This window comes from Struthio camelus, chromosome Z (genome assembly GCF_040807025.1).
Source record: "Struthio camelus isolate bStrCam1 chromosome Z, bStrCam1.hap1, whole genome shotgun sequence".
In the NCBI taxonomy this organism is placed as follows: Eukaryota; Metazoa; Chordata; class Aves; order Struthioniformes; family Struthionidae; genus Struthio; species Struthio camelus.
This window is the reverse complement of record NC_090982.1, coordinates 40,299,765-40,312,522: the sequence shown is the minus strand read 5'-3', so window position 1 is coordinate 40,312,522 and position 12,758 is coordinate 40,299,765. Positions and strand designations below refer to the sequence as shown.

The 12,758-nt window shown below is 40.3% G+C and overlaps 1 protein-coding gene across 1 annotated transcript in view; it reads left to right on the top strand.

Moving 5' to 3' along the window:
• The window catches only part of LOC104150296 (putative histone-lysine N-methyltransferase PRDM6), a 79,792-nt gene extending 68,712 nt beyond the window's left edge, over positions 1 to 11,080 (top strand). The window contains exons 7-8 of the mRNA XM_068928565.1: positions 993 to 1,169; positions 8,298 to 11,080. Of these exons, the coding sequence (XP_068784666.1) occupies positions 993 to 1,169; positions 8,298 to 8,412 (292 nt within the window). The 3' untranslated portion in view covers positions 8,413 to 11,080. The remainder of the gene's footprint in view (positions 1 to 992; positions 1,170 to 8,297) is intronic.
• The last annotated feature ends 1,678 nt before the right edge of the window (positions 11,081 to 12,758 follow it).

The window sequence follows — 12,758 nt, the reverse complement described above, 5'->3', positions numbered from 1 at the left end:
AGTGTATATTCATGGTTTCTTCACACTTTACCACTTTTCAGTTAGTGATGGTGTTTGCGTTTTGGCCATAGTCTTGTCTCATCTTGCTGTCTCGCATCCTTTTCTTTCTATGTTTGCAGTATGTTTGTTATGATTCTGAATTTGTAGCATCACAATCTGTGGTGTTTTGGTTGTTTTGTTTGTTTTTTAACTGACTATGAAGGCAGAGAAACAAAGTTATGGGTTTCATTTCAGGATCACAAAAAAGGCATTTTCCATCTGGGATGGGGAAACCTGTTAATTAAATGCAAACATTTTCACTAGCAGCAAGAAAACGGAAAAAATAATAGACGTGTTGGTTGGTTGTTTTTTCCCCAATGTCTCCCGTTGCAAAAGGTGATCTTTATTTAAAAAAAAAAAAAAAAAAAAAAAAGAAAGCCTAGATTTCTCATTCTGTCCAAAGCAATGGGAAAAACTTTCTTGGGAGCAGTCACCGAATCCAAGTGGAATATACTTACAAAAATCGGACATGCGTTTATAGGCAGGTCGGTGGCTGGCACCAATAGATGGAGGATTCCTGGAGGCCGTTAACTCAAATGAGCGAGGTTTTTGTTTGTTTGTTTTTTTGTTTTTGGTTTGTTTGGGTTTTTTTTGTGAGTAGGAAGTGCCATGTTAACTTTGGGAGAAATAAGGAAGGAATATGAAGTACAGTGCAGGATTGTTACCTTGCTGAATCATGGTTTGTTTTAGGGGTGGGGAGCGGTGATTTGTTTCTTAATGCCCTGTTTTGCGGTGCGTAGTGCCCGTAGACTCTCGGGTTTCTGCGTGGGGACTTTGCGTTTGCTTAGAAGGTCCTGCAGAGTTGCCCTGGGTCTCCCAGAAAAGTCCCAGGGAGCTGCGCCCGCCGTTCTCTTTGGAAATCACTGGGAAGAGTAGATGTTCCTACCCGCGTGGCTTCCCGCTGGCTACCGCAGACAGCGCTGACGGCGTGGTGTTTCTGTGTCCCGTTGCAGGCCCTACCAGTGCGGCCACTGCTCCCAGTCCTTCTCGCAGCCCTCGGAGCTGAGGAACCACGTGGTCACGCACTCCAGCGACAGGCCTTTCAAGTGCGGCTACTGCGGTCGTGCCTTTGCCGGTGCTACGACGCTCAACAATCACATCCGGACGCACACCGGGGAAAAACCCTTCAAGTAAGTACAGCAGCGTCTGCCAACCGCGAGCCGAGAGGGAAAGGCGTAGCTGCCGTTCGCCGGTCCCTACCGGCACGTAGCAGAGGTTCCCCTGAAAGCCGAGGTCAGAGCACCAGACAAACCCATTAGTGGTGTGACTAAAATCAGAATTAAACGGGGCTTGTTTTCACGTAGCTTGCGCGCCCAGAGCAATTTCCTGTCCTCTGATGAGAGCTTGATTGTTTCAATTAAATGACAGCTAAGCTACCGTCAGGGAACCGTAGCTGAAAACGGACTCAAGGCTGGGACAGCCTGCGCTGTAAAAAGATTGATATGATTCTTTGATGTCAATATGCTGAGGTAGATGCAGCTTCACGTAGCAGCTAATTTGGATCTGGTTACATATTTGGGGGGAGGGGGCACATCCTTTTTTAGTCTCCTTTTTTAGACAAAAAACACAACTCTGTCTTGTGGTATAAGTCTGGTAAGCTCATAATAATAAATTGCAAATGTTTAGCTGTTCGAATGATTAAAAAAAGAAATACGTCTCCTGGTCCAGATGTTTTTTAATTAAACAGACTCTGCCGACTTTTGCAGTTCCTGTTTATTGAAAATAAAGCCAAGAACAAATTTCAGTCTCAGAAACTTTCTCTCTTCCGTTGTCACCTCCAGCCACAGCACAGCTGAACCAGGTAGATGTTCCTTTAAGTTGTGCAAAGCTCTGCCTACCTAACAGAAGGTGCGCTCAGAGGCAGAACGCTTTTGGTTTTGTTTTTTTTTTTTTTTTTAAACCATATTCATGTCTGCGTCTTTGCTAACTGACAGACACAGATTCATGTGCATATGGTACCTGGAACCGATCCCGCTGCGGAAGAAAGATAATGTAACGAAACCTAGCTCTCTCGGAAACCCCCCGATGTTCCTAGGAGGAAAGGGAATAAGGGTTGAAGAAGGTGTGTGACTTTTCCCCCTTCACCGGAGGACGGTGCGTCCTCAGTGTACTTTTTGACGTTTGTCTTCGTATTCCCCTTTTGCCTCCCCGTACTCTATGTCTGGTTAATGTAAGAGAGCTGAGCCCCGGGGGGCTGTCAGGACCTCTCCCTCAGTACAAGCACAGCAGAGATACCGCTAGAGATGCTTTACCTCCATATATGGCTGAAAGGATGCGTGGCCTCCATACATGTGTCTGCTGGGGGCAGGAGGACAGAGCCGGGCACCAAATGCTGCGTATCCTGTGCGGGAGAGTTTGCATACCAGCAATCACGGCTGGGGTAGCGCTGTAGGTGGCGAAGCATGGAAACGCAGAGTGTCTTGACGACGACTCCACCAGAGCCGGTCTGGTGCGTGCTGAGAGCCCGTAGAAAGCGAAGCCAAAAATAGTGCGAGCAGTCAGATTGATTTTATCTAGTTGCTGTGTAAATAGATTTTAGTAATTAATGGAAGAGGTTTCCAGGTCAAAATGGAGAATAGATTTCTTTTAATGTTAAGGTGTTACTTATGTGTAACCTTGTTGACTCCACTTAATTTTTTTCCTTAACATCCTGTTTTTGTCATGTTTCCAATAGATCTGCTATTTTGCCCCATTTAGAGTCATTATTTTTCCCCTTTGGTGTGGTAATTTTTTCCCCTTCTCCAAAATGGTCTTGAGGACAGCACAGTTTCATTTGTGAAAGAGAGGGCTTAACGTACATACTACAATTAACCAATGCTCTGGGATGTGTTTATTTTTCACTGCTTCTACGAAGGCGTTTGTGCCCTTTCTAAAGGCGCAGTGCAGAGCAACAAAAAAATATGCATGCTTTGTGCTGCTTCTTTATCATGTAAGGGAGAATTTGTCATTCTCATAGGGTTTTATTTAGTTCCTTCCTTAAATACAAGAAACAGCAGTTCCAGTTGCTCTCCAGACGACTCAGTGAGGTCTTTGGAGGAGGCCGACTGGTAATTTCACATGGAGCTAAAACTGGAGCTGTGGTTTCTCCCATCCCTGCTAGTCAGATAAGGAGACACACATGCCCTGGTCCTGCCGGCTGTTGACGAAGGCAGAGCTGTCTTCTGTGCAGGACTACTCGCGTTCGAGGGAGGAGGGGCAGACAGCTTATCCAGAAATCAATTCACCCTCTTCGCTAGAGCAAAATAAAGATAGCTGCAGCTCATCTCGATGTCTCATCACCATTTAGATCCTCCTTTGAAAAGGAGGGGTCCAAGACCTAATACTGCGTAAACTAAGAAAAATGTAGCAGTAGTTTCCAGGAAAAAAGAGCCATAAGCAGGACAGATAATATTTTTGTGGCTTGACGGTGCAATTTAGATTTGAAGTGTATTTTTGCAAAGGGGTTCTGAGTGTATGCTTTCTTAAAAAGTGCAAAACCAAAAAGTCCGTTGAGATAAACGTTCTGTACCTCAAGAAGGTCTATATTTCTGGCAATGTACGTACTTCTGTTGAATAATATTTTTACTGCTAACAAGAGAGATCCTGTAGAAGTGCTTGGAAAGCGTAGAATTATTTAAATTCTAGCTAAGTTATATTAAAAAGGCATCGTTTTAAGGTATTACTAAGTTCGATTTCATAGGTGAAAATTAGGCACTCAGCTGCACAGTTAACTTGCATGAACCCTGAATTTCTCATCAATAACTCATGAATTTCCAGTGCAGTAAGCCAGTTATTCTTGTAACTGGTATTTGGACAAATTGTGGTGTGTATGGATTAGGCAGGCAATGTCAAACATTATTTGTGTGCATGTTATTTTCAGAAGGTGGTTTTAAAAAATGGTGAACACGTGGTGAAAGTAGTCTAAAACATTTCAAATTAATTGTTATTTAAGAGGAAATCTCTGATTGGTTAAAAGGCTTCCTATGTGAGAAGGCCTTTTTTTAATAGGTCTTAGGTAACTTTGGCTATATGGTGGAAGACTTTTCTATTTGCTTTTCCTTATAGATAACCTCACTTAGCATCGTTATCTGTAGTCAAAGCTTTAGCTACATTGCCCGGACAGCAGGTCCAGTTGGAAGGGATTTCTTTTCATGTCATCACAAGCTATCAAGTCAGCCTCACCATTGTAATGATTTTGTGTATCCTTATCTTACTGAAGTCTCCACTATGGCTGCTAGTCTGGGAACAAAGCTCTTGAGCAAGTTAAAAGGTAGGAGAAACTGGAAAACTATTGGCCAGCCCCATTTTCTCAAATTCTTCTGCTGTGATCTTTCCCATTTCAGCAAAATTAGAGGCTAGTTAAAAGAACTAATATCACTGCTTGCAGTATCAGCACTGTGGAAACATCTAATTTCCCATAGCCAGCCCAAAAAAACAAGAGAAAAGATTCTTTTAGATTGGAATAAGCCAGGTGTTTTTTCTTCATTTTTCTTACTGAAATGCAAAGCTGGGAAGCATTCATTTCAGGTTGAATATAGACATTGTACCTGCACTGGCATCTCAGATTTGTTCTGTTTTGTTTTGTTGTAAGATTTTCAAATTAGCTTCAAATTTAATGTTAAATATAATTTTGAATGAAATCTTAAAATTTTTGTTTATTTTGAAAATATCAAACAAAAATATTTTTTTCCTAAAGTGGACCCTCAATATTTTCTTCAGCTGAAGCTGTGCACTGAAGTTGTTGACATCGACTTGGTAGTTAAACTGATCCTGATTATAATTCTTAATGTCAGTATTTTGAAGGCAACACAAACAGACCAATGACAATGAGGGCTGTCTAGCCAAACTGTAGTGAAAACCCAGCAGAACCATTGCTGTCAACGTTGTTTCTGAAATTCAGAAGCACAAAAGTTGCCTTTTGTTTACCTCCCCTCCAACCAAGCAAACCACGTGAAGAGAGAAATCTGATTGTAAAAGTCAGTCTTGCGAATGATGGAGCTGAATGTTGTAGTACCACAGTACTCCTTACAATTAAAATAAAGGCCCATGTGCTATAAAAAAGAGGGGAAGGATACAGCTTTCAGTGATGGCATCTAATTTAATAAGGAGTCTTAAATTACTTAAATCGAATCTGGTATTGTGTCCAGGGACTGTTCAAATTACTCTCAAATACCATCAGATGGCCTAAGTGGAAATTAAGTGGCAGCTCAGCTGGTAGGAAGCAATATGGCTCAACTGCTCTGCAGTTGAGGCTTATCCAAAAATTTGTCTGAAGTCTAATAGCCAGGCTTCAGGTTGAGTCCCAAGTGTTTACGTTGTGAGTGATCAAGGGAGAGATGGACTGTTTTTCCTTTTTAATTGTTTTGGCTACTATTAAACATTCCAACACGTTATAAGCTACATGTGTTTAATTTATAAACACACACATGCACGCACTCACGCTCACCAGGCTCGTAGATATGGGTAACTGCAGCAGTTATTCTGCTGTGATGGGCTGGGAGGGATGGTTGTTACAGAGAAAGTCTACAGCATAGTTCAGAAGAAAAAAAAGTGTTCCTGTTTTTCCTCGCATTCCCATTTACCAGGAGATGTTATGCTGACTGCTGTGACGCTATTATCCTCAACTTTCCTATCAGTTCGTATCTGACAACGACTTCTTTGGGCCAAATTGAAAAGAGGAATTGGGGGCTTAACACAGGTCCCTTTCTGTAATCCAGGTACTATAATAATATATATCCCAACCTGTAATCCAGAAAATGCCACTCACACTCTATCAAAATGCCTAGAAAACGCTAGGCACCTTGGGTACTACCTGAGGGTTACCTACGGGCATTAGGTGCCTCGTCAAAGGCTTTATTCTGACTTTTGCCCAAGGGCTGCATAGCGCAGACAGTACAGCCAGACCAGCCAGGCTTGGCGCTCACGTCCCTCCTGTCCAAAGGGCAGATGCTCTTAGCACCAGATTAATTCTTTGCTCTCTCTCTCTCTCTAGCAGCATGATACAGCCTTCTTTTGTGCATCTGTATGAAAGTGTCCCAGAGTAGACCATAGCTCGGAAGGCAGGGCGCTCTCCAGGGAGAAGCAGCTAGTGGCTGAAAGGTGGGAAATCTCATTTAAAAGGAGTACAGTGAGCCTTGCTCCATTCTTCTGAGGGCAGTGTAAGGTGCTGAGTGGTGCAGAGTCCCAGGCAAGCTCCAGAAAGGGTAAGGAGGTCTGCCCCAGCTCCATGGCCAGCTTATACAGAGTACCTGTAAGTGTTCCAATCACCTTATAGGCTTTCTCTGGTTCCCATGTGGCACCTGAGTCTCCTGACTGAGTATATGCCACTTCTTGGGCCAGATGCTTAGAAGTCTGCTGTTGCCACACCTGGTTTGCAGGTGGCTGTTTTTCTTGTAGCTGTGTCTCTTACAGCTTGGTTATCCAAGGAGCTAAACCTCCTATTCCTCAGCAAGCACAACGCTTGTCTTTGTAGATGTCAAAATAACAAAACTGTCAAGTTCAAGTAGATGGCAATATCTCACATAGACTAAGTTAACCCCCCCAGCCTTAAAATTGATTCTAATTCCTCTGTGATATATATATATATATACACACATATATAAATATATATGTATGTTTATAAAAAAAATGTAAAAATTTGAAAGTTTGTCAGGCAACGAAAGGTAGTATATTTTGACACACTAATCCAGTAACTAATCAGTTTTCTAATAAACAATCAGCAGCACACTAATGTGTCATCAGCACTTCAGGAGCTCTGGAGAGTGGATGATCTGCACACAGACGTTAATGAATACACCAAAAATCATTAAGTAATCAATACTTCTGAGTTATTTTCATTGAGCTGATAGGTCTGATACATTAAAGCTGACATTTTACATTTGTCAAGATCACAGTGCAGTTTTTAGCAGTGGAACAGACTGCTAAAAATATTCCCTGAAAGACAATCAAAGAAACACAACTTAAAAGTGTTGACATTTTAGATTGGTACAGTAGCTTGGATGAATGACTCTGTTATGTCTGTGCTCAATGTTCCTGAAGCAAAAATTACTTACTAAAACATGCCACAGTTGTGCACATGTGTAAATATCTTAAATATCTTTCTTTCCTCTCTCTGTTGCTCTCTTTTTTCCCTTTTTTTTTTTTTTTGGTAAACAGCTAGCTCAGTGACAGTTCACTTTCTATCATTCATATCAGTGACGAGAGAAAGATGAATATGAATTAGCTGAGGCCATTGTCTTCCTCACTTCTGCTTTGAAGGTGAAGAATTCATCATGGCGATGCTTTTATGATAATCTTCTTTGAAGATAAAACATCACACAGCACCATTAAATCAAAGGTGGCCTTTGGAGCGAGTGCCTTACAAGGAGAATCTGCTGTATCCATACTTGCTACTCATCAAACACCTCTATCTGGTGTTCAGAATGCAAATTAAGAGGCTAGTATTTGGGAGATTAGATACAATAAAGTCCCTTTTAGAGCAGGGGTAGAGGATTCGCTCCAAGCTAGCAACATCCCCATCCTATCCCCTTAGAAATGCAGTAGCTTTGTTCATTCATTCACACGTTATTTTCGTTGCAGATTATAGCTCTCTAAAGACAGGACAGGGAAGGGAGAGAGAAGACATAAAGGACGGAGAAGCAAACACTGGTGACTGTTACGAGTTCTTTCTTGCTCGACCCACAAATTTGTCAAACGCTATGGATGTTTTCAGATAATTAAGTAATCGCTAACTCTGTGTGCCTGTTTAAAATGAACCCCCGTGCATAGCCAGATCAGATAAACAAAGAGTTTTCTCTTGTTCTAACGCTGAACGATTATTGCTGTGTGATTTCTCTTCCTCCGATAGGCAATTGTGGATTTTAAATTAGCAGAAGGTGAAATTCTATTTGTCATCAATTTCTCCTAGAGGTTACAGAGCAGAAAACTGCAGACAAGCCGCTTCTTTGATGGCTCACTCCTGAAAATCTCTTTTTGTTCTTTATCTATTTGAACTGACAGTGATCAGAGCTCCAGCAGGACAGGCCTCTCTGGAGAAATCACCTTCCCCCTGCCTATTGACAGATTCCTGTGTTCTGAATCAGACAGGCCTTGTCCCATCATAGGCATCAAGGCCTTGGAAGTAGCCACCAATTAAACCTCTTGAGCCAGTAAAATCTGAAGCCACTTTTGAGTGTCTGTTCCGATTAGGCAGGATGAGACGAAGCCCATTGCTCGCCCCCCCCTCCCCCCCCCCCCAAGAGCAGCTCCCCGGTCTCAATTTTCTCTCTTGCCTTCACCAGGTGCGAGAGGTGTGAGAGGAGCTTCACACAAGCCACCCAGCTGAGTCGACACCAGAGGATGCCCAATGAGTGCAAGCCAATAACAGAGAGCACAGAATCAATTGAAGTGGATTAACTGATTGACTGGTTGGAATTAAACTGCAAGGAAAGTCATGATTAAATGTCACGGACACTTAAGCAAAACCAAAGATTTCCTCTGAGCAACTTTCAATCAGTCCCAGAAAACCAAAAGCAGTAATAAAATAAGTAAGATGTTAAGAGATATTGATCCTGGCATGAAAGTGAGACCAGGAAAGAGATTATTTATTTATGACTAGGGATGAGTCTTATTTCAATGGACAAGTTACTTGGGACTGTTAACATTTCGAGTCCCACCATGTATTGCTTTATTTCTCAAAGCCTTTATAATTGTTATTTAATACCAAAGTGAGGAATCTCAAGGGTTCTTCTGCCCATAGTTATGACTGAGAATGCACATGGACTTGTTTATTGTTGCACCTTTTTTTGTAGCATGACTCAAAGGACCCAGATGTAATCCTTAGATTTGGCTGGACTGGGCTAAGTTGATCTCAACATGGCTGTAATAGAAATTGTGTGGGATGGAAAGCGATCAAGAACTGTATCTGGGTCAGTGTCAGCCTCCTCAGACCAAAGGGCATTTCATTTCCATAGTCTCATGCCTCACACTGTGTGCACTTTTTCATGCAAGTAGTTTCATTTGACAGCATTGCAATTGGCACAGATATTCTGGCAAAACAAAGAACACGCAAAAAACAAACAAGAAGTGTTGTGTATCTGCAAATATACATTATGGAAATAAGCCAGTAGGGAAAACTATGTTAAACTAACAGCACTCTTGAATTCAATATTATGGGCTTAAAAGACAGAGGTGGTTAGACATATTTTAAACAAAATTGCAGTCTATTTACAAATCCTATTGTAAGGAGCGACACAAAAAGATAATATTTATTCGTTAGGGTATTTGATTTAATAGCTTGCTGGTTTCTGGAAAAACTAATCAGAAGTCCAAGTTACAGTCCATTGATATTTTTGATCTGTTGGCTTGGCTCCAGTTGAAAATGCTCCTCTACTAGATGAAATTTTCAACGTTCTTGGAATGAGCTTCAAAACCAAAAGTAAATCTGAACCCAGGTGCTATATAATGGTTTGGAGGCTTCGTAGCACTCACTGTGGAGGTGTCCCTGGTGCAATCATGAAGGGAAGGGAACCAAAATATTCCCAGTATCAATAAAAAAAAAAAAAGCTCAGATATCATATACGTTGGTTCAGTATAACAATTCCATTTTCAATTACAATGGCTTTTTTCAAGCTTTTATCCTTGGTATACTTCAGATTTCATAATTTTGTCTACCAATAATGTTTTTCACTTTTAGAGACCAGCAGTGTTTGTATGTTGATTGTCTCAGCATATGCTAGAACTGTAATTTGAAAAAAAATGAAAAATACAAAAAAACAAAAACTTAAACAGTTTTAAGGTCATGTTGTGTCATGAAGTAAAATGGCAAAACAAATTTGGCGAGATTTTGGGAAATAGAACAGATTCATTCGCTTTTGCACGAAAGCTGAAGCATTGGGTGGCTTATAAGGGCTCTGTTCAGTATATCACATATTTTTAAAACATTTGTGGGGAGGATTTTACACGTATAGAGATTTAAGTGTCCAATTCTGTAAAGGGCTAGACCAGATCAGCTACAAATTTACTCACAAGTTTAGACCATTTATGATTTTGCAAAGAGATCAAGCAGAAAAAGAGCATACGGTAAAATACAAATGAAGTCAGAAATGAATTAAAAATCTAGGATATCCTTACCTCAGATACATTTGCTTTATTATATTGCATAAACTACATTGTAGAGTCTAGAGTTTCCAAAGCTTTGCAGGGAATAACTTCAGGAGTTACTGTTTTTGTGTTTGGCCATTAACAACCTAAAACGCTGTGGGGGAAAAAAAAGTGATTTTTAATATTGTTCTCGCAAGTAGCAGATTATCTCATAAAGAGCCTTCTACCTTGTGAGTTGTCAGCCGTTTCTCAATGCAGAGATATGGGGAGTGAACAATTCTGTAGTCACTTGCCCAATTTTTTCCTCCAAGCTGTGAGAGGTTCTTAGCTACTATATAAATGTGTTTTTTTTCTTTTAGGTTCAAAGAAGCGTGGGAAGCTGGGTAGGAAGAATTGTAACTTAAAGGTGACTATTTGAACATCATTCTGTTCCTAGCAAGGCTAATTAAGCAGAGAAGCCAAAAACTGATCCTAAACCTTTCCAACCCTCTCTCCTGGTAATTCACACCTTCCCTTATTTTAGAGACTTAATGTAAAATAAGCTCGGGGCAAGGGGGAGGGCGCCAGGTTTTAGTTAACAGCTGAACAGCAGCCTTGTGCCGTTTCTGGAAGCAAATGAGACGTTGCCGCAAAAAATAGAGGAATTTGCAAACACGGGAGTTGGGAATGAGATATGAGAAGCAAACGGGAGCTATCTGCTAGATCAGTGACTTGGGCTGCTGCGCTATCTAACTGTGCTCTCCTCATCAGGGAGGTGCTTAGTGGTAGTTCAAAGCACTCAGCCTCGCGCACAGAGGGATTTATATTTGAGCTTGTGATGCAAATAGCATGTAAGTATGTGCTTACAGATACGCCACGCTCCCTGGTGAATAGAGACAGGCTTATTCATATGTTTCTAATTAAACTTGTGTCTAAGTAGTAGTCTCCTGAACGGGCTTAAAATAAAGATCAATTATTTCAAGATTTTACTGTTTTTTTTTTTTTTAAAAATGCACCAGGGTGGGATTTCTGCAGGTCTTACTTTTTTCTTCCAAATAATTCTTTCTTGTGTAAATCACTCTGTTGTGCCAGATACCTAAGCACAGTTTCATGTATTGTATTATTTTATATATGGCACTTTCATAACAGATTTGGCAGCATACAAAAGCAATTCAATGAAAAACCATGATTTCCTAGTGGATTTTTCTCAAATACAACATTTGGCATTCTGTTACAATATAGCAAACGTAAGACTAACATGGGCAAGCTAAAATACATCCTCGATTTGGACTAAACAGAATCTAGTTTCTCTCTGCTCTTTCTGAATTCTGAGCGAGTTTCTGTTCATGTATCGACAGACCAGTTATACATTTAGGTCTTTTACGAATACACTATGTGCTTGCACCCAGTAAACTAAAGCAGTAAGTATAGTACGATTGTCTTTAAATGTAGTGATTATGTGCCTGCCATTTCAGAATTTCTGAAGCACTTGGGATCTCTGTTTGGTAGTTTGGTAAATAAATACAGCGGATTGTCTTTTCTTTTGTTTTTTGTCCAACCCTGAACAAGTTGGAAGTCACATTTAAAAACTGTGCCTAGTTCTAATTTTGTTTGGTGTGTGGAATGAAAGTTTATACATCCATAGGGATATTCCTTTTGGAAAGATGTTAGGTGCGTTATGAATCTGCAGTTACATACCCCAAGTGTTGACTTTTTTCCTTTTTTGGACACAAGCTGATTGTCTTCCCCTGAAAGAAAGCTGAGTTGAGAATAATAATTTAGCACATTACATACTAGAAACTTACAGGCAATGATGTGTGTATCTGTTATTTTCTTTTGGTAACATCATCTCTCCTTTTAATTACTATTTATTATTTGTATGATGCCATTAGGTTATGTGGTGCTGTCGTATAGATGACAAAATGATGTGGTTTCAAAAGAATAAATAGGTGAAAGTCCAAAAGTAAGTCCTCATTGCATTTGAAAGGCATCAGTTGCTATGGTTTATTTTAAATTTACCATTAGTGCACTCTTCTGTTCCATCCAAGTCCTTTCTGTGGGTGAGTTTCCAGAAAATAAAATGTTCTGGAGCAGCATGAAGTCTTTTTTTCTATATTTTTTCTAGTTTTTGGAAGTTTAGACATGATCAAACCAATCCAAGAAAGGGCAAAAAAAACCCACACAGTAGATGTAGAGTATGCTGGAGGGGTCCTCTGTTGTAATAAAAATAATAATGACACTGTAATTAGAAAGGTAAACAGCTTGCTTGCATTTTTTTAAACTTCATAAAATTGCATCTTTTTTTACTGCAAAGGACCAATTAAGTCATGCATGTAGCTGTATTCTTGTGATATAAACTGTAAAGATTTGTGTTTAAATGAAAATAACAGGCACACATTTAAAAAAAAGACAAAGAAATGTAAATATATTTGATTAATAAAACATTTCTATTACTGTATCTTAAGCCTTTGTTTTATATTCAGGTTACAAGGAGAATTTTGTGCATGGTATGGAAAAAAACAAATACGCTTAAATGCACGCGCAGTGAAGGCAGCCTCAAATGATCAGATGATCAGAGGGGCTTGCTGTAGTTTTCATTGAATTTCCAAAAGGGGTTTGCGGCTTGGATGGTGCAGCCAGGTTTGTGGTAAGAGGAGGGTTGTGATCAAGCTCAGCGTTCT